General features: G+C 41.5%; 1 protein-coding gene across 1 annotated transcript in view; it reads left to right on the plus strand.

Moving 5' to 3' along the window:
- Nucleotides 1-359: 359 nt before the first annotated feature.
- Nucleotides 360-21180, plus strand: part of PAX3 (paired box 3) — a 110315-nt gene continuing 89494 nt past the window's right edge. The window contains exons 1-5 of the mRNA XM_038416274.2: nucleotides 360-809; nucleotides 2140-2405; nucleotide 3535; nucleotides 4198-4330; nucleotides 5409-5539. Of these exons, the coding sequence (XP_038272202.1) occupies nucleotides 725-809; nucleotides 2140-2405; nucleotide 3535; nucleotides 4198-4330; nucleotides 5409-5539 (616 nt within the window). The 5' untranslated portion in view covers nucleotides 360-724. The remainder of the gene's footprint in view (nucleotides 810-2139; nucleotides 2406-3534; nucleotides 3536-4197; nucleotides 4331-5408; nucleotides 5540-21180) is intronic.

Genomic DNA, 21180 nt, shown 5'->3' on the forward strand with positions numbered 1-21180 from the left:
AAATGCAAGTGTCTGGTTGCTTCCTTATTGTAATCTCCTTCAAGTGGCATTGTGCCAAGACAGTTGTAAAAGGAATGAACAGTTTCCCCACTGAAGGCTGCTTTCTCCCCTGCTTCTGCATTTTCTCCTGTCCAGCCATTCTATGAAAGGACACTTTATCAAGGGAAGAGGCAATGCCTGGGTCACACTCCTAGATTGAGGCCTCGATTGTAATGATGAGAAGAGAAAGTTGCAGATTTCACCCAATCAGCTCCTGTCTTCTCCAGACGGGACAGTCTCCCTGCTGGCCAATCGCAGCTCAGAGATCCTGATGAAGCTTTGGGGGAAAGAACTAATAAATACTCCAGAGCCGAGTTCCTTTCATTCTGTATCAACAACAGGAAGAAATCATTCCTGGCACCCCCTCCCCCTTTTCATATCAAAGTGCGCTCATCTTCACACAGTGGCCCGCAGCCGCCCGAGCTCTTTCCCGCGACTTGTATGCAAGTTTCCCTTCCTCGCCCCAAACTTTGTATCCCTTTCTCCTTTTTGTCTCTCTCTCTCTCCTTTGCTTTGGGATATCACGTCTTATTGACAAAAGGAGAGCAAGTCGTCGTTCCCCCACAACTTCCCCCCTCCCTTTTTTCCAGGACTTTTCCTTTTTCAGTGGGATCTATTACCAGAGCTGATCTCTCGTATATCAGCATTCTCCTGGATATAATATTAAAGTAAAGCTGTATACAACATGACAACTCTAGCTGGAGCTGTCCCAAGAATGATGCGACCAGCTCCCGGGCAGAACTACCCTCGCAGCGGATTTCCATTAGAAGGTAGGAATGCTCTCTAGCTGTATGATGAATTTTCAAACCCGTGTGTTTCTCTGTGTGTGTGTTCAAACCTGGGGGGGGGGTGTTCAAACTCAGGTGTGTGTTGTTGAAAACATTGTTTTCATCCAATGCTGTACACTAGTTCCTTAGATTAAACACAAATTAGAACTGCAACTGCACAAGGTTTAGAGCAAGACAAAACCTCTTTTAACAACATGGAAAAGTGAGTGCACAAAAGGACTCCCTCACAATTTATCCACACACATATAACATGCTTAGTTGCAATTAACGTTCTCCACGTAAGCAAAACACGGATTCTGCTTTCAAGAAGGCAGCATTGCAAATTAGAGCCCCAGAACAACTTTGGGGGAGATCCTGTTGATTGTCAGGGGTTCTGTCTTCTTAATCTTGGGACCCGATACCTGACCCCTTACTCAGACAAAAACTCCCACTGATACCAATGGGAAGTTAGCCTGAATAAGAACTGCAATATCCGGCTCTAAATCTCTTCAGATTCTCAGCAATTTAAGGTCGGCAATACTTTAAAAAATTGAAACGGATTTTTAGACATCAGTTCACTTCCCCTATCCTCCTGGAGTAGAATCTCTCAAACTTGTGTTCCTTATTAATATTGCTGTAAAAACGGTTCAAGGGCGAGCGATGAGGGTGAAAACTAAAAGAAAAAGAGACACCACGGACCGAATTTTAGAGTCACGGAAGAAGAATAACAAAAGCAGGTTGGAATTACACAGTACAAACCCTTTAAAAGATTCTTCTGAAGTTTATGTTTTTCCCCCTTTCACTTCTACCAGGAGCCCATTAGTAGCGGCTAATTAAAGCCAGGTAATAAAGTCTTTCCAATAGTAAATGATGGAGTGTACAGGTGAAAATTTTACTCTGGTTTTCTCCCGCAGTCTGTTTTACAGATAGATTAGATTAGATTGGATGGATTCACAAAATCCCGAAATGATCAGGGCTCTCAGTTCCCCTCTGACTGGAAGGGCCGAGTGGACCTATGTAACTAACATGCGAATAAGATGTGTCATCTGGCTCCAGAAGTTGCTTCTGGAAGTAGGTTCCCACTAGCACTTAATATTTCCCTTCTCTGAAGGCGCTCTGTTGATAAGTCTGAAACATTATTTAACCTGTTGACACTCAGCTGTCAGGCACTCCCAGGGTTTCTAACTATCACAGATCTGTCAGCCAGGCAACCTAGCACTAAACTGGCACAAGGATGGGAGCGGATGAACTCGTGTACATGTTTGTGTGCATGTGGATGGGGGAGTGTGTGCAGCACAGAGAAAGTCCGGGTTGACTTGAAAACACCCACAAGTAAACTCCAATTTCCCCCTCCTTTCTAGTGTCCTACTTCCTTTAGGCCAGGGCAGAGTCAATCAGCTCGGTGGAGTTTTTATTAATGGCAGGCCTTTGCCCAACCATATCCGACACAAGATAGTGGAGATGGCCCATCACGGGATCAGGCCCTGTGTCATCTCTCGCCAGCTGCGCGTGTCCCACGGCTGCGTCTCCAAAATCCTCTGCAGGTACCAGGAGACGGCTCCTATCCGGCCGGGGGCCATCGGGGGCAGCAAGCCCAAGGTGAGGAGATCAGCTGTAGCTCACGAAAGCTTATGCTCAAATAATTTGTTAGTCCTAAGGTGCCACAAGTCCTCCTTTTCTTTTTATGTTTAGGGCCTGGCCCTGCTAGGTGCTGAGCCTCTTCCCCTCCCGTCGATTTCAGTGAGAGCTGAAGCTCAGCCCCTTGCAGGATGGGCCTGGGGAGGCAGGAGGGCACGCTGCGCATTTGCTGTGATTTGGGGAAGGATGCACATTTGGACAAAGCCTTACTGGGGCTAGTAAACTTCACACAAGCCTGGTTCTGACTAAGGATTTGCACGCTGCAGCATCTGGGGAGAAAGAGTCTGCTGTATTTAATGCAAGAGACAAAATATAATCAAAGGCTGCGTAATTGCCTGTGCCCATGTAAACACCTTGGAAATCAACACACTCCTCCACACAGTGTGTGTATGGAGATGCACACACACACCTCCGTGCAAAGTGCTGTTTGTAGCCCCCCGCCTCCTCCCCACCCTATTTCTAGAACTTCTCTGTCCCATAAAATATTTTAAAAACTTAAGAAATGAATCAAAGAAATAAGGCCCGATCCTGCAAGCTCTATTCACCTCCGAATGGTCCCTACATACCCACCACCAAAACCTGTGGGAGCTGCTTAGGGGCCTGAGCACTTTCCAGATGGAGCATGCAAGCGGTCCAGGTGGAGTCAGTTGGTCTAGCCATTGAGTCAGGATTACTAGCGGGCGGAGAGTTTACAAGATCGGGTCCTATATTCTGGAGTGTTTTTAGCATGCTGCTGTATAGGCTCTATCAATGTATATCCAGCTAATATCCTAGTTGTCTGCCCAAACGCTACTTATATTTACATATGCATACACCCAAGAGTGGTTATGCAGGCCAAATATAGATCCTTGGACGATTGTTAACTTGTTTGTATTATTATATATATCCCCGCCAAAAAACCTTTCTTTCTTTCTTTCTTTCTTTCTTTCTTTCTTTCTTTCTTTCTTTCTTTCTTCTTTCTTTCTTTCTTTCTCCTCTGCGGCTCTTTTAAAGCCGGGATTATTAAACTTTATACCAAACGTTAGAATAGATTACTTTATCTATTTACATGCATATTATCTGGAAAATTATTTCTAGTTCTGATTTTCAGGGTTTTAATTGAACGTTATTTTCGTTGTTTAGGACATCCGAGCAAAATTTCAGAACAGTGCGTTGTCAGTGTCTGTTTATGATATTTAGAAAAATCAACATGTTGTTATTAGACTTATTTTCTGTTGTTCTAAATTTCCGAGGTTGGGTACTTGTAGTTGAGTTATACTTTAGCACAGTTTAATCTCTTTTCCCGATCATTACACTGTCACTGACCAATACTTTTACTGCGATTTTCATCTTCTCTGTGGATATTTCTTTGCTCACCACCTCGGTACAGATACACAAAACGTATTACTACATCACTTTAGGTTTTGATTACTATGGGCCCGACCTTCAATTCTCATGCGAGAGCACCCCAAATGGACTTCCTAGGGAATTTTGCCGTTCTGGGGACTATAGGATCGGGCTCGTTGTAGTATCTGGCAGTACCGAGTCAGTTTTAAAAGCAGAAGGACATTGATAATATGAGAGGCTTTCCCAAAGGGGCCAGATCGTGCCCTTAATTATAACGGGGTGTAAATCCGGAGCGACTCCAGTCAGGTTAAAGGAGTTACTCCGGATTCACGCGGCAGAATTTAACCTTCGCGTCTTGCAGTGATCCTTCTGCATTAAATCCAAACTGTACAACTTGGTGTCCGCCTGGTTTGTTGTATTAAAGCAGTGACAACGCCCGATGTTGAGAAGAAAATCGAGGAATACAGAGGGAGAATGCCGGCAATGTTCAGCTGGGAGATCCGGGACAAACTGCTCAAAGACGGGGTCTGCGATCGAAACACGTTCCCTCAGGTACTGGGGTCTATTCCTATTCCGATCAGCAGGCTCAGCACAGCCACTCACACGCTATTGATCGATGCCATTTGGAGAGGCCACTTTACCCAGAGTCGTCTTCCAGAGCCATCAAATATTTAATAAACATACATTGCCCCCCCAGGTGTATGAGATCTGGGTTCTTATGCAAAGCGAGTGTTTGGGATGGGCGGTTGGGCAAGCAGTGTATCCTGTGGGTCTATTGCAGGCAGAGGATGGACGAAAGCGTTCAGTGATGAGCATCATTTCTGAAAGGGAATCTAAAGCTAGAACCCAGTAGCTGCCGCTGTGCTATTTGCAAGAGGCGACAAGCAGTCCGGCCTAGTCACTTTCCTAACTTCATAAAACGATCGGCATTAACCGCGGGTACAAGTTAAACATATGGATCCCGGGGAGGATTTCTGCATCGGTGTGGGGCAGTTTGGTTTTAATTAAAAGGCAAACTGCATTCCTTCCCCCCGCCCCCCTCCCCTCCCCAGCTTGTGCCAAGGAGATAGTTCAGAGCATGGGTTTGTTTTGCAGATTGGAATCTGGAAACAAATAAATGCACCAAGTCTGCTTTTCTTTTCTCCTCTGGCTTGTTTTCTTGCTTGGTTTTGTTACACTAGGCAAGTATTCCGGCGTGGAAATCGAAACCCTGCAGTTTGAGGCCTCCTAAATAGTTTGCTCTCTGGGTCATTTTGTTGTAATTTCCCTTGTAATGCTTTCTGGTCAGCAGACTTTACTGGCTTGTAGAAAACAAAAATATCTTGCAGTATATGTTCCACTCCTTAAAAAAAAAAAACCCATAGGGAATATAAGGATTTATAGACACTAACCTCACAGGCAGTGAAGCCCCTGAATTTAACCAGGGGGGATGTAAAAAACTAGTGCCCTGTAGTGGCCTGAATTGCCAAGGATCAAACCAGCACGTCTTTGGATGGGCGCTGGTGTTGGGGCAGCAGTTCTCTAGGGATGAGGGTGCAGCAGAGGGGCAGTCACTGCCGAGGTCCCGAGAGTGAGAGGTTGTTTTAAAGCCAGCAAAGCGCCGCTGCTTTACAGCTCTTCGTTTTTCCTTGAAGTGAGCTCCATCAGCCGCATTCTGAGAAGTAAATTTGGGAAAGGAGAAGAGGAGGAGGCCGAACTGGAAAGGAAAGAAGCGGAAGAGAGTGACAAGAAGACCAAGCATAGCATTGATGGGATCCTCAGCGAACGAGGTAAAGCCAATCGCTCCCCCCAGACGCGGAGCGAAGTGGGGATCTGGTTTGCAGCTTCTGGATCGGGCTTTGCTCCTTGGCAGTCGGGGAAGGACGTGGGGCCAGGCGCACACATGTTAGCTGCTGGGGCGGGGGACCGGTCCAGCAGCGCTGAAGGCAGGTGCCGGCTTGAGGTGTGATTAAACCCAGCCCAATGAGCGGGGTTCACGTGCGCTCTTTGTTTCCCTCTTGACCCTGGGAACCTTGTTCGCCGGGAGGTCAGATCTGTAGGTTATCTCGACCCTGTTTGTTGTCCCGGCCGGGTTAGTCTCTCGCTTTCATTAGAGGCTGATGGCTTCGGAGAAAGTGTGTCGGAAGTGGCTGGTCCGGGCCCGGCTAGGGGTCTTCTGAGGCCTTCTCGTGGTGGTGGTAAAAGCTGGCCTTAGGCGTGAGAGCTGTTGGCACCTTTCTGCAGACGGCAGCGAGATCAAAGGGGGGGCCGCTTCTCTCCAGGCATCCTTTGCTCTCCAGGCTCGCAGCCTGCTGAGGGTCCCCAGGAAGGCGGGCAATGCACTCGTAGAGGAGAAGCTCCGAGCCCACCTGAGTTGCTTTTCCTTTCATTGCTTCCCGCCCCCCTTCCGCCCCCCCCCCCAGGCCCACAGGAGTCGTGTCCTAGCTGCACATGGCCCCTAGACTTAGTTGCATTTCACCGACTCGATGGCATTCTCCTTCCCCGGACTCTGCAAGGATCATATTGGAGGGCGCACAAGAGACAGGTGCACACAAGCCCATTCCTGACTAGCGCAAGTTCTCCAAAGCCCAAAGGGATATTCCCACGTGCATCTAAATCCCACGCGATTTTCAATCCCATCCAACGGCCGCTTTAAATTAACGGATTGGTGCAGTTCATATTCAAGAGGGAGTCGGAGGCAGGGAGAGAGAGCTGGTTACTTTGTTTGGGATTTTCAGCAGCAAGAAAAACTTTAAACAATCCCGGGAAGGAGATCGCAGAGACAGCCCCCCTATTACAGATATGCCCTAATTGCACGGTGCAGCGTGAGGAGCTAAAATCATCCGGCCCCCAGAGCCGGGTTAGCGCTGGCGTTCAGCGCTCTCACGCTTGGCCAGGTACTCTGGCCGGCAGCTGGAGGCGGCGCTTTCTCTGATCGTAGTGGCTCGTTTTGGGGGCTGGGTGTTAAAGAAAAAGTATATTCGGGGTGTGCAATCTTGTGGCCAGCAGGTCAAACCCAGCCCCTGCCTGTTCTTCAACCGAACCGCTTCTGTGACTTTCATCATTCACATTGAAATCACTTTTCAAAGGGGAACGAGTCTCTTGATTTGGGGCCCCAGCCTGCAATCTTTGCTCTGGCTTATTGGCTTCAAGTGAGAGAGGTTTTGCTTGAATAAATCTGGCAGGATCGGATCCTGCGAGAATAAAACCAAGAGTTCCTGTAATTTCCAAGTCCATCTCAGGCAGAGAATTTCCTTCTAGGGCAGTTTTGTATACTGCTGAAGATTTCCCCAATTCTAGCCCGCTATTGTTGTGAATCATCTGAAATAGTTCAGATTCCTGGGAATTGGAAGTTAGGCACTAGGAGAACATAGGGAGGAAAGAAAAGAGTCTTCTTCAGAATAAAACCCAACCAAACAAGAAGTCTAAAAATAAATAGCAATTTTAGCTGGAGAAAAACAGAAACCCAGTTCAGTGGCTTGAGGTTTGCATTTATTTCAAGCCTAGGTTTTTATTATTGCCTCCTGAAAAGCCTGTGTGAGGTGCTGGGAAGTACATGCAATGAAATTGAAACCTAAGCAAGAAAGAGGAAAAGGATACAACTCTCTGCAGGTTATTATTGTTGTGCCTAGTATTCCAGGCTTGGGCTTGGTAGGGAGATAGAGAGTCTGTTGCCAGTGCTGTGGGACTTGTTGCTAGAAGGTCCTAGCACTCCTCCTCCAGAGCTTGTTCTGCACATGCATAGGCGCTGAAGAAGAGGAGACAAAAGTACCAAATGAGCTGGTCAAACATTTGTACAACTTTTCCAGCTTTTACAAAGAAGGCCTTCTATACACAATCTACACTTGGAGATGAACTTGGAAAACAAAGAGGGGAGAGTCCATTGAAACTCACACTTTAGCTTTGCACAGACAAAGCTTCAGCTAGCAGCAGCTTGATGTGAACAAAAGAAGGCAACCTTTTTATAATTCAAGGAGAAAAGAAGAGAAAACAGCCCCACAAAAGGCCGAGAAAAGACATTATGGGCTTGCAATGAGGGATGAATTATTCAATGAGCCCCAATAGCTGATGCTTCGAGCAGTTTTATGGACTCTCCACCGTGGAAAAAGTGGCTATTTTCACCTACAAAATGTTTCTAGCCTTTCTAGACATCTAGAGATGCCGACTGCCATTCAAGAAGGACAACTGCTATTCTTTAAAACTATAGTATCCCTCTGTATTGTAAAAACAAAACAAAACAAAAAAACCCCTAAACTAGGACTCTAACTCAGTGTTACTAGGGCTTTCAGGGAAGCTTCGTCTTCTGTGTGTGTGTGTGTACATACATACATACCAAAAATACTAGGGGATTCATACATTTTAAGGCTAGAAGGGACCATTCTAACTTCCTTTATAATGGAGGGTGCAGAATTTTACCCAGTAATTCCTTCAGGCAGGGATTGGGCAAGCAATGGCTAAAATCAATGTCCAAGATTTTGAAAAAAAACAACAACAAAAAACTGGTTGTTTTGGGTGGCTTGGGTTTTGAGTGCCCAGCTTGAGACACTTTAAAGGTACCTACTTTTCAGAAAGTGCCACACACTTTTGAAAATCTTCAGTGTGGCTCAAATTGGGCACACAAAAATGGAAGTGCCCCAAATCACTCGTCATTTTTGAAAATCTGGGCAAATATGTCCAGAGAGTTTATTTGAGCTGGCTGAGCACTAATATTAAACAAAAGATAAAACAGGAAGCCTAGCTAGTATCCCTGATCCAGTCAACAGCAACTATTACATGGATGGAGATCACCATCTGATTAAAAAAAACAAAACCCCACAACTCAACTCTAGCTCAAAATTCTTTTGGTGCTCTTTCACTCTCTGCTGCTTGAAGCTTAGGCTTTAGCCCCAGTATTGGCCTGGGCCAAAGTTTCAGTGCTATTTCACAGAGTCAGGGAGTACTAACAACCTGGATCTCAAAGGAAATGGAGGGATCTTTTGGGAAAATAAATCCCCATTGCCAGTGCTGTTGTCATTATTGTCAATATTTAATACTGATATTTTTAAAAGTGAAGTTCTCTTAGAATATTTGGGTAGAAAGGCTTGATGCTGAGAGGGTGCTGCGTGCCTCTTGAAAGGTATTGAACTCTGAACTCTTTGAGCTTCCACTGAAATTAATGACCCATGGTGCCTACTACCAATGAAGCTGATGGCAAAACTCCCATTAATTTAAATGGTGCAGGATTGGGTACAAGGGCTTCACTGGAAGTCAAGGCCACACAACTCTTTGCAGGATCAGGGCTTTTAAAATGTGTCTGTTAACCAACTCTTACCAGGAACTTATTACATGGAAATGAAACTCTTCATTACAATAAGTCATCCTCCCATCCTCCCTTGTGTCCTTCTGTCTCTTAATATTATTATAGGAGTGGCAGAGATGCTGGAAAGGGTAAGATCAAGAAGAGATTTGTTAGCACAAATATTAGTGCAGGCAGGGTATTATAGAGAGAATTTTTTGGAGAATATAATTTAAAATGCAATGCTCCTTTACATATCTAGCCAGTAATCAAGATTCTGTTTCAAAACTCACTGACATCAGTGGGGCCATGATTTCACCCAGAATCTGTATGTAAGGTTAAAAACATCATCAGATCCCAGTCTCTATATTCACATAGTCTGATTCTGCTCCCATTGAAGTAATTGCTAAAGCTCCCAGTAACTTCAGTGGTGCAGGGTCATGCTTGCAGGTATCCCTTTGACTTAAATCTGAGGACCATGAATAAGGAAAGCAGGATTTGTCCTCATACAGAGGTCTAGATAGAGAATACATGGTGGTATGGGTTATAGGGTTTATTGTCATGAGTTTGGGCTGGGTTTGCTGTTCACAAATGGTGAAGCCACATGTGATTTATATGGGTTGTCACAAACAAGTGCCAATCAAAGCTTTCCTCTGCACCGCACCATCATATATGCTGTACGGTAGTGGTATATACTTTTCAGGGTGGGGGGAACTCTTTTAGGAATTTTTTGAAGAGTTTTATACAATGCTATTACTATTTTTCATAGCCTGGCCCTACAGAGCCAGGTTACCTTAATACCATGAGTGCAGGATTCAGAGAGAAAAAAATCTGACTAATAATCTCCAGACACCTTTAGAATTAGCTATAATGGAGCTGCAAACAAATGATGCATCCCTCTGGAGAGCTAGCAATTTCCCCTTTCCAATGCTAGCACTCTGTTCAATTAGAAGGTATCAGACTTTTTAGCTCATCTCTGATCCATTTTGCACCTCAGTCTTGTATGATTTAGGGGGGGAATTCCTCATCTGAAGGAAAGAAAGAAACAACATTTTGGTTTTGGTTTTGATGGCAGCTGTTTAAAGCTGCTCAGGGATTTGTGATGTTAGAAGTAGTCCTGGCAGAGCTGGATGAGAGGAAGAGTGCAGATAAAGTGTGCAAAAGTGCTTGATAAATTGCCAAGCCATATGATATACTATATTTACCACATAGATGTAAACATCACATAAATAATTGTAACATAAACACAAATCTGTAATATAGAAATAAATCATATCTATATTTCTATTTCGATTATAGATACTTAGATCTTGACACCCCCCACACCCCTTACATTAATACTTAGTCCTGCCATGCATGCAGGGGACTGGACTAGATGACCTCTCGAGGGCCCTTCCTGTCCTATGATTTTATGATTGATATAGCTATATCTTTTTCTAAATATATAAAGGCATAGGCAACTTTTTATTGGGGGAAAGAGCTAGAGTTAAAAATAATAAAATAATAGTTGATGAATACATCTTTAATCAGTAGTTTTGTAAATTTTCTCCTTTAAGTAAAGTGAGATAAATGACCTTCTGTTTCAGTGTTTCCTTTATTAGAGCATAAGCTTTCGTGAGCTACAGCTCACTTCATCGGATGCATTCCAAGTGAGCTGTAGCTCACGAAAGCTTATGCTCTAATAAATTTGTTAGTCTCTAAGGTGCCACAAGTACTCCTTTTCTTTTTGCGAATACAGACTAACACGGCTGCTACTCTGAAACCAGTGTTTCCTTTATTTGTTAATGCAATCCCTAAATTTTGGGGGGGCTAGAGTCCCCCCAAGCTTCCAGTTGTCTAGGTCAATAATATGTAACAATTGATATTAATGTATCTTTAGAGATAGATATAGGTATATAAATGTAGATTAGTATAGATATAGATGGTATAGATATTATATATTATATGCATGTAGGCATATTATATACTTCTAATAAAGGCATAGTCCATAAATAAGGAGCTTTGAAGAGAAACTTTTATATCCCTTTATACATTCTATTTTTGGAAAAACTGATTTATAAGGGGGAGTTGCATGTACCTTTTAATCTATACATGAAACGCTGTGTTGACTAATTTGATGGCTCGCTACTTCATGAGATGGCTGTTGTTTTGTGAGTGAAAGTTAGGTGGTTTTAAAGTTCAAATGATGGGTGCAGCAGCATAGAGTTCTTTCTCGGCCCTTCTCAGTGCTGGATCAGGAGCAGGGTTGCAGTGGTTGGGAGACACGGCTGCTGCTGCTGCACTGGGTGACACAGTCTGCTTAGTGCTTAAATGGGACCCTCTGTTCTCCTACCCAATGGAATTGGCCCCCAGGCATGGTCACAATGGATTCTTCCCCAGTCATGCGCACTATTCCAAAGAGCCCTAGTCATCCCTACCCTTGGCTTCTCTGAGTGAGCAATTCAGGCTGCAGCAGACTAAATTGCCTCCTTTATTTCCTTCTTACTTTCATCTTGGATCAAACTCCCCTCCTCCCCCCCACACACACACTTTTTTTTTCTTTTTTCTCTTTTGGCCTGAGGCTCACATTAGTGCAATTTCTGCCACCACCCCTCTTTTTGTGGGGGGAGTTTAAAGAAAAGAAAGATCTTAACACAAAAGCCCCACTCAGTAACTAGAAAGCTGAAGCTGTTGCTGCTTCTATAGCCGTATGATGCTTTTCCTGTTTGTGAGTTTTGGGAAACATTTTTGCTTTGTACTGTAATGGAATTAGAGGACAGATGCTGACTGTAAATGGGACACGCGACTACCAGCCTCTAGCTTAAATATTTAGATGCAATGTTACAATTACTGACTTGATGCATGAGCTTTGAAGTGGTTACACATGATCTAAAGGGTAGCATAGGCTAGATGGGCTCCAAGATGGATTAATTTTGGTTGCTAATAACCTTCAGGAGGATATTTTTAGTCTGTTTAATTAATCTGATTAATTTTCCAAAGAAGAGGGTTGATGTACAGGAACCAAATATCAATCTGTGTATCTCCATTCATTTCTTCATTGTGGGGACAATGTTGGTCCAGTGGTTAGAGCATGGGACTGGAAAGAAACAGAGTAGTTTCTATTCATGGCTGTGTGACCTGGGGTGTACCATCTCTTTCTGATGCAGTTTTCCTATTTAGAGAACAGGGCTAAGTACACTTACCCACTTCTGTAAAACATTTTGTGATCTCCAGCTGAAAAGCACTATATATGTTCTGTGTATGTCTGCCACCAAACCATATTTTCTCTAAAACAAGGGACATGTTTTGTTTGTTCCACTGTAAGCAATACACATGCTATACGTAATTCAATAGTAAGACCACAAATTTTGTCTTATGGAGTTCTAATAAGTGTAGTTGTTCTAAATGTTCCTAGTTAAAAAATACAGATATGGAATTAAATGAGATGACTCTGTGATTGAGAGCAAGTATTTTATTGAATCTATAATTTCTTAAAAGTACTTTCAAGTATTTTATCACTAGTATCTCTAAGAATTAAACTTGTGTAATTAGAATGGAGTTACTGTACTCAAACAGTTGAAACAGACAAAAAAACAGGGACATTTTCTTGACTAACTAGTGAGTAAGGACTTCAGGATTTAATATTAATATTAGTATTTATTATTTTTATAGTGATAGTGCCTAGTATGCCCTGTCATGGATCAGGACCCCATTGTGCTAGGTGCTGTACAAACACAGAACAAATAAATCCCAGATCAGATTGCACTTATTATTGAACCTACGAATAAGTTAGGGTCTGATCCAAGAAGGTGTTGCTGAGCATTTCCAGAGTGGTGTTGAGCAACCCCAACTACCATTGGCTTCAGGGAGAATTAAGGGTGCTCCACACCTCACAGTATCAGGACCTTAGATTACTATCTTGAAGGTCGATTAAGGCAAGAAACATTTTCAAGGAGTGTTAGATGTTTTACTCATTGCACACCAATAGTGCCATATAGACAATAATGCTATCAACACCCCAAACAAGAGGGAAAATGATTCCATTTAGCAACAGGGTCTCTGATACACACAGAGGAATGACACCTCCCTTTTTTGAAACTAAGGCTATGTCCACACTAGCACTTTTGTTGGTAAAACTTATGTCGCTCAGGGATGTGAAGAAAACACCCCTCTGAGTGACATAAGTTACACTGACAGAAGTGCCGGTATGGACAACTCTATGTCAGCGGGAGACACTCTCCTGCCGACCTAGCTGCTGCTGCTCATTGAGGATGGCTAAATGATGTTGACGAGAGCTCTCTCCTGCCAGCATACACAGGAGATCTTACAGAAGCGCAGCTGCATCAGTACAGCTGTGCCGCTGCAAGATCTCTAATGTAGACATAGCCTAAGCTTTGATTAACGATGGTTTTATTTTGTTTTGCGGTCGTAAAAAAGTAACCTCCTTAACTTAAAAGGTCCTGATTCCAACTCTTTCCAGTAAATAAATTTAAAACAAGACCAAACTTCCCTTAGCAAATATTAGATCACAGATTCATGCATTTCAATTTATATGTAAAAACTGACATTTCAAATCATGCAAGGAAACTATTAAAGATGTTATCTGTTTTGACTACTCTCTACTTCTGAATTAATATTTGACTAGACTTATATTGCTTTCAAAATCTTTGACTTTAATGGGAGTTTTGCCCCAGTATGGGCAATCTAGTATGAATTGGGCTCCTTTTGAACCCAACTTTGTAAGGTGCTGAGCACTCTTAGCTCCCTGTGAAATCCTTGGGTTCAGGCCATAGTAAAGGTTTACAAGATTGGGCCCTAACACCTTGATCCTTCAAACGTTGTCATATTTGAAAAGGAGTACTTGTGGCACCTTAGAGACTAACAAATTTGTTTGAGCATAAGCTTTTGTGAGCTACCTCCCTTTCTTTTTGTGAATACAGACTAACACGGCTGCTACTCTGAAACCTGTCATATTTGAGTAACTAGACGTCCCATTCAAAGGGCCTACTCATGTGCATAAAGTTACTCACATAGGTTATTGCTTGCAGGACTGGGTCCTCGATTTGTTTTGTTCTGCTGAGGGCTAAATGATAATGGGGGGGGATGTCTAATCCTGAACTCATTACTCGGGCAAATTTCTCTCTGAAGCTAAGGATTTTTGGCACAGCATTAGCCAAAGTGATATCATTTGGGAAGATAAGATTTTGTAAGTTTAGTCAGAGATAATTTCAAATTTACAAAAAAATCTAAGATGATGAAAACCTTAGAAGATAATTTTTGGGTGATTTAAGATGGTAATTTCTGTTGTATCAATTGAAATAAGTGAATTTGTTATCTAATATTTGCTGGAGGAAGGTTTAGTTTTGTATTTATTGATAAGATGCATTTATTGTTAAGAATGGGGATATGTATTTGGAAGGGGAGAACACATAAAGCTGATCATGATAGATTATTTAGAGTCCCCAGGGTTAAGTAATAAAACTGTATTGGGAAATGAAGCTGAACTACAAAGTGCTCTCTGGTTAATTTAAGAAGAAATTGAGTGAAACACAACACAATAAATCAGACCAGTGTAGTCAATGTGAATTTCTCCATATAAATGTCACTTGAAATGCATGTATGGGAGAGAGAGAGAGAGAGAGAACAAAATAAATGAATAAAAGTTTTGTATGCTTCCAAAAGTTCCCAAAATGCAGGGATCTCTTGCTAATAAAAGTGATGTACAGAAACATAACTCACCACAAGACTTTGTTTAGTGCAACGTGGTGCATAATTTTACTTCATTTGCCCTGAAGTACTGCTGTCCCATGCTGTTAAACTAATTCTGTTTAAATCCCGTTACTAGAGAAAAAGTGAGGCATAATGAAATTAAAATAAAATCACTGTGGACATATTACAGTTAAACTGTTTCATGTGCTGAGAATATTTAGTTGGTTGGACTTTGATGCAGTCTATGGGAGGTCATTTATTTATTCTGGTAAATAAAGATTCAAGAACTATTAAGAATGTACATATATAACTAACATGACAGTAAAAGGCAATTAAGTAGTCAGTTTTATGTCTTATCTCGCTGGTTGCTCTACAGTTGTTTTACAACTAGGAATTAAAATCTGAAAAGGAAGTTTTCAGTGTCCCAGGCCAAATATTGATTAAGTAGTTGTTTGCTGATACCTTTGTTACCCATAAAAAGGCCAGTAGCTCTGCCCCTTGCTGTTCATCTTCCATTGTAACTGATTCTTAACCATAGAGATCAAAGCAGGATCATTTCAATTTATCTGTCTTGGAAAATCCTTCTTTGCTTCTAAAACCTCCATGGATTAATGATCAAATTGTCTTGGTGAGATGTGAAACTGAATGGATTCTTTATTTAATATGGTCTGAGGATATGTGCATTATATATTTATATTTTACAATTTTGTGGATTTTATATTTATAATTAAATATTTAGGTTATGTGAATGTATATATTTTATTATAAAATGCAATGTAATTTTGGAGTACTAAGATGCTTAGTATTTCACTGAGTTTTAATTAATTTGGTTTCATTTCACCTAATCTTACTGTTGATGATAGTTTAAAGAAAGAAAAGAAAAGAAAAGAAAAGAAAAGAAAAGAAAAGAAAAGAAAGGTTATTGTTTACACTGAACACTGTGGCTCATTGCAGGGGGTGCTGGGTGAGACCAAAAATTCCATTGAAGGCAATGGGAATTTAGGAAACTCATTGCATGGCGGGATTGGGCCCTAACTATAAGAATAATGCAACAATATGTGCACTATTTTTTTGTATGTGGCTTCATTATGATAATTTTGTAGGTGATTCTCATTTTCATTAGTGAGGATGAATGTATTGTCCCTTCTCAAAACTATGGGGCAAACCTAATATGATAAGACATGTGAAAAGGATTTAGCCCTTGAAACAATTCTCAGCTGTAGAACATAAACCTGTATTATGAAATGCATGCCACCACATCCTCAATATGCAAATACAGCATATATAGTATATGCAGTTTAGGGCTCTTTTACTGATGTACAATTAAGATATGTTTCAGAGTAGCAGCTGTGTTAGTCTGTATTCGCAAAAAGAAAAGGAGTACTTGTGGCACCTTCGAGACTAACAAATTTATTTGGGCATAAGCTTTTGTGAGCTACAGCAATGCATCCGGTGAAGTGAGCTGTAGCTCATGAAAGCTTATGCTCAAATAAATTTGTTAGTCTCTAATTATGATATGGAGTTTCAACTAAAATGCAGAGTCTGAAAGCCAGATCTTGGTCCCATGATTACACTGGTTCCACTGTGGGACTTTAACTTTAGATACAATGGTGGTGAGCATGGTATAAAAAGATAGATAGATTAGATACTGCTAGGAACATTGCTATTGATTTTACATGGACAGTGCTGAGATACTACAGCAATATACATCCAGCTATATAAAATCTATAAAATAGAGATTTTTTTAAATCAGCATTTTACCTACTGTCTTTCTTCAATACATATTTATTTGTTTGATCTGCAAATCTCTTGATAAAATAACAATCTATGTACTCTTCACAAACACCTGGCTACTTCTGAAGATACTTTGCTCCAGTCTGATAGTTAAGATTCTTAAAAAATATTTGTGGACAAAAGTTCCTTGAAAAATCAGAATTTTTAACCTGTACCTTTCAGTGGATCTCTGCATGATAAGAAGAGTTACATGTATTCCACAATATGATTTTTTAAAAATTTTAGTGGATATCTGTCTTGGAGTAGAATTTCTGCCAAACATTGCCAATGTTTATACCATGCCTGAGTCCATAATGGGTCTTTCTTAAGGATTTAGATATCCATCATGTGGCTCATCTTGGAAGTCCAAACCAAAAATGGCTATGTAGAAATTTCTTTATCAGCCATACTATCACATAGATCATCATAGAGATTTGTATTACGTGAGGACTAAATAATCTTCAGCTGACATTTCAGTGTCCAGAAAGTTTATGCAACATAAATCAAATCCCTTTCACCTTACTCTTGCCTGTAAGAACATATATATGCCAAGTTAAGTAGGATTTGGCCCATATGCATAACCCAGAAAACCAGTAACTGCTCCAGTTTTCCTAGCTCATTAGTTAATTACTCCACTTTATTAAAATGCACCTTTCTATTGTTACATACCGCAGTTAAATCAAATTCTTAATTTAACCAAATCAGACTTAAACCCCCTCCATAACCCATCAGAATTACTCTCACACATCACTCTCCATATCCTCAATCACTTACTCAGAGAAAGGTTGGAATAAAAGTAGGCAGGCCTTGCAGCAAGGTCAACTGACTCAGGCGCTGTTAGATGTAGGGAGTGATCCCATAGTTGGAAAACACTTCATTGAAAATGTCCTTCCAGTAGCCCCTGCCCATTTAAATCTCAAGGCTGTTAATTTGATTTGAGCTGCTGTTCTAAGAATTGAAGTCTCTCATGTAGCCAGGACCCGGTCATAAGAATCAACCAGGTAGCAAAAGCTCAGTGATGGTTGTTGCAAACTTACCAATAGAGCTTAGTGGGGAAAAAAAATCATGCTATTGACCAACTGAGATGGAAGTCATGTTTCTACGGGTTTCATGAAAAGCAAAGTATCTTGTGGTTCTCAACTCAATATTTTTAGCAAAGGGAGGTCTTTGAGAAAAAGAGAAAAATGGCAAGTGTTTAGCTAACATTAAGTCTGACTTGCCATTTCGTCATTTTCACTAAGAAAAACAGTCAGTCTATCCTAGATCAAATTTGTGGATTCTTGGGAACATTTGCAAAACCCTCAGTGCACAATACTGATCTCACTTAACCTATCAAAATCAGGAGTAACTCCAGTGAAGTCAGTGGAGTGACAATGGTATAAGTAAAAGCAGAATCAGGCCCTCTGTGTTTGCATGTAAGAACTGATACTTCCAAACAGGTACTAACAATTTTAGCACCCAATCCTGCAAACTTAAGTATTCTTTGCTTGTGCAAGTAGTTCTAGTGAAGGGAAAACTACTTGACTTAGTAAGACAGGAGTACGGATTTGCAAGGATTACTTAGATGAGTAATGATCAGACGTTTACATTGCAATATTTTGCAATAAGGCCTTCAGCTTTTCATATCATCTTGCATGCCTTTAATGCGGAGGAAGGCCTGGAACATTTTAACCACTCTGTGTGGCATGCAACAGTTACTATGTATATGCACTTTGGTTGTGTTCTTTGAATACATTTTTTAAACTGATAAGTAACATAGAGGAAAAACAACAAGGAGTACTTGTGGCACCTTTGAGACTCACAAATTTATTAGGGCATAAGCTTTCATGGGCTAAAACCCACTTCATAAGATGCATCAAATGGAAAATACAGTAGGAAGATATATATACAGAGTACATGAAAAGATGGGGGCTGCCTTACCAATTCTAATGAGACAATTCAAATAAAGTGGGCTATTATCAGTGGGAGGAAAAATCACTTTTGTAGTGGTAATCAGGGTGACTCATTTCAAACAGTTGATAAGAAGAAAAGGAGTACTTGTGGCACCTTAGAGACTAACAAATTTATCTGAGCAAAAGCTTTTGTGAGCTACAGCTCACTTCATCGTATGCATTCAGTGGAAAATACAGTGGGGAGATTTATATACATAGAGAACATGAAACAATTGGTGTTATCATACACACTGTAAGGAGAGTGATCACTTAAGATGAGCTATTACCAGCAGGAGACCCATTCACTCCCAGTCTCTATTCAAGCCTAAGTTAATTGTATCCAGTTTGCCAATTAATTCCAATTCAGCAGTCTCTCATTGGAGTCTGTTTTTGAAGTTTTTTTATTGAAGAATTGCAACTTTTTGGTCTGTAATGGAGTGATCAAAGAGATTGAAGTGTTCTCCAACTAGTTTTTGAATGTTATAATTCTTGACATCTGATTTGTGTCCATTTATTCTTTTATGTAGAGACTGTCCAGTTTGACCAATGTACATGGCAGAGGGGCATTGCTGGCACATGATGGCATATATCACATTGGTAGATGCGCAGGTGAACGAGCATCTGATAGTGTGGCTGATGTTATTAGGCCCTATGATGGTGTCCCCTGAATAGATATGTGGACACAGTTGGCAACGGGCTTTGTTGCAAGGATAGGTTCCTGGGTTAGTGGTTCTGTTGTGTGGTGTGTGGTTGCTGGTGAGTATTTGCTTCAGATTGGGGGGCTGTCTGTAAGCAAGGACTGGCCTGTCTCCCCAGATCTGTGAGAGTGATGGGTCGTCCTTCAGGATAGGTTGTAGATCCTTGATGATGCGTTGGAGAGATTTCAGTTGGGGGCTGAAGGTGATGGGTAGTGGCATTCTGTTATTTTCTTTGTTGGGCCTGTCCTGTAGTAGGTGACTTCTGGGTACTCTTCTGGCTCTGTCAATCTGTTTCTTCACTTCAGCAGGTGGGTATTGTAGTTGTAAGTTGATAAGAAGGTGTGAGTAACTGTAGGGGGAAAAATTAGCCTGGGTAAATAGTTTTTAGTTTTAGAGGATAAGGCTCCCTTTGTGAATTGGTGCACTCAGTTCATTGATTTAGGATTAGTCTACACTAGCAACACTTTAATCTGGTTTATGTAGTCACAGCAGAGTGCTGAGAGAGAGCTCTCTCAGTGCTCTAAAAAACCCACTCCATGAGGGGTGTAGCTACCACTGCTGGGAGCATGGCACTGGTGCACTGTCTATACCGGTGCACTGTCTTTACAACCCTGAAACTTGCTGCGCTCAGGGGGGTGTTTTTTCACACCCCAGAGCGAGAAAGTTGCAGTGCTGTACATTGACAGCGTAGACAAGCCCTTAGTGATTCAAGATTATAGTATTATACAGTAGATGTTATAATTGGAAAAGAAATGTTAGATCACTGAGTCCACTCCCATGCAAGTGCAGTATATAGGGTCTGCTCCTGCGCCCTTTGAAATCAATGGGATCCCACTTCCCTGGGATCAGGATTAGGGAAAAAGTGCTCCTGATATTTGATTTTGCATTTGGAATGCTTGTTTTCCATCAAATTCATAGGTCTCAATCCTGTATGTTATAGAACGCAGGCCTACTTTTTAAATAGTACATTAGAGCAAACTGTTTGTCCATCACTTCTGATGAGCATGCAGGTTGCTGGCTGTATGAGTGGCTATTTCACATGCTGTTCTGGGTTATTCAGGTTTGTTCAGCCCTTACTCATTCTCCAAGGCCTTGCCTGCCTGCCCCTATCTACAGAATAGGCAAATATAGCTGGCTTCCAAGTCACTCACTTCCCTTGGTAGACATGGAAAATGACTGCCCATGGCAGCCATTTTGTTTGTCTGGTTATTACTTCACTCCATGTATATATGTACATGTGTGCATAAATATTCTGCAGCCAAATTGTCCCTTCATTTACATCTGAGCAACCACAATGTCTTTAGTGGGGCTAAGCAGGTGTAACTGAGGTTAGAATTTGGCTTTGCTCTGGGAACGGAAAACTTTTTGAGTCTGAGGGAACCAGAATAGAATCCAGCTCACTTTCCCATAGATGTATTAGTGCTGCAATGTTAACAAGCATTAAAAATAGTAACAAAAATGTACTTCTGTTGGTAAAGTAAGCAGGCCTGACTCTGAATACAAACAGGGAGCAGGTCTGATTAGTAAAAAGATGACATTTTTACAGAGAACTACACTTTAAAAGGCTGTAGCCAGGGCCTGATCCTGCCAAAATGGTCTTCATAGCTGCCAGGCCTTGGAAGCTATGTTACGTATTGTGAAAATCCCCCTAATAGTTGATGCTAATACTCCTCACTTGATCCAGATTCTTGGGCTCCCCAGTGGCTGAAGCTTAATCATGATTTTGAAGGGAGCTATACTCTTTCTCTGACAGCTATATTTCTCACCCCCACTTCCCAAACAGAAAAGCAGTTGGAGTTTTGGAAAAGAAATCAGGAACATTGTTGGGATGCTCAGAGAATAAATGGGCTGGAGAAGCTAAAAGTACTTCTTTTCCTTCTGGCTGACATGTCTTTCCCTGAGGAAAGTTAGAAGGTGGGATTTATGCTATATCTATTATAAAAGAGATGGAGAATGGATGACACAAACATTTCTCCTAGTCTGACCTCAGGGAAAGATTTGTCAATAATAGAAGAGCACATCAGGGGCCAAACATTGCCTGAAGATTTTAAAAAAATAAATAAAAA

This window comes from Dermochelys coriacea, chromosome 9 (assembly GCF_009764565.3).
Source record: "Dermochelys coriacea isolate rDerCor1 chromosome 9, rDerCor1.pri.v4, whole genome shotgun sequence".
In the NCBI taxonomy this organism is placed as follows: Eukaryota; Metazoa; Chordata; order Testudines; family Dermochelyidae; genus Dermochelys; species Dermochelys coriacea.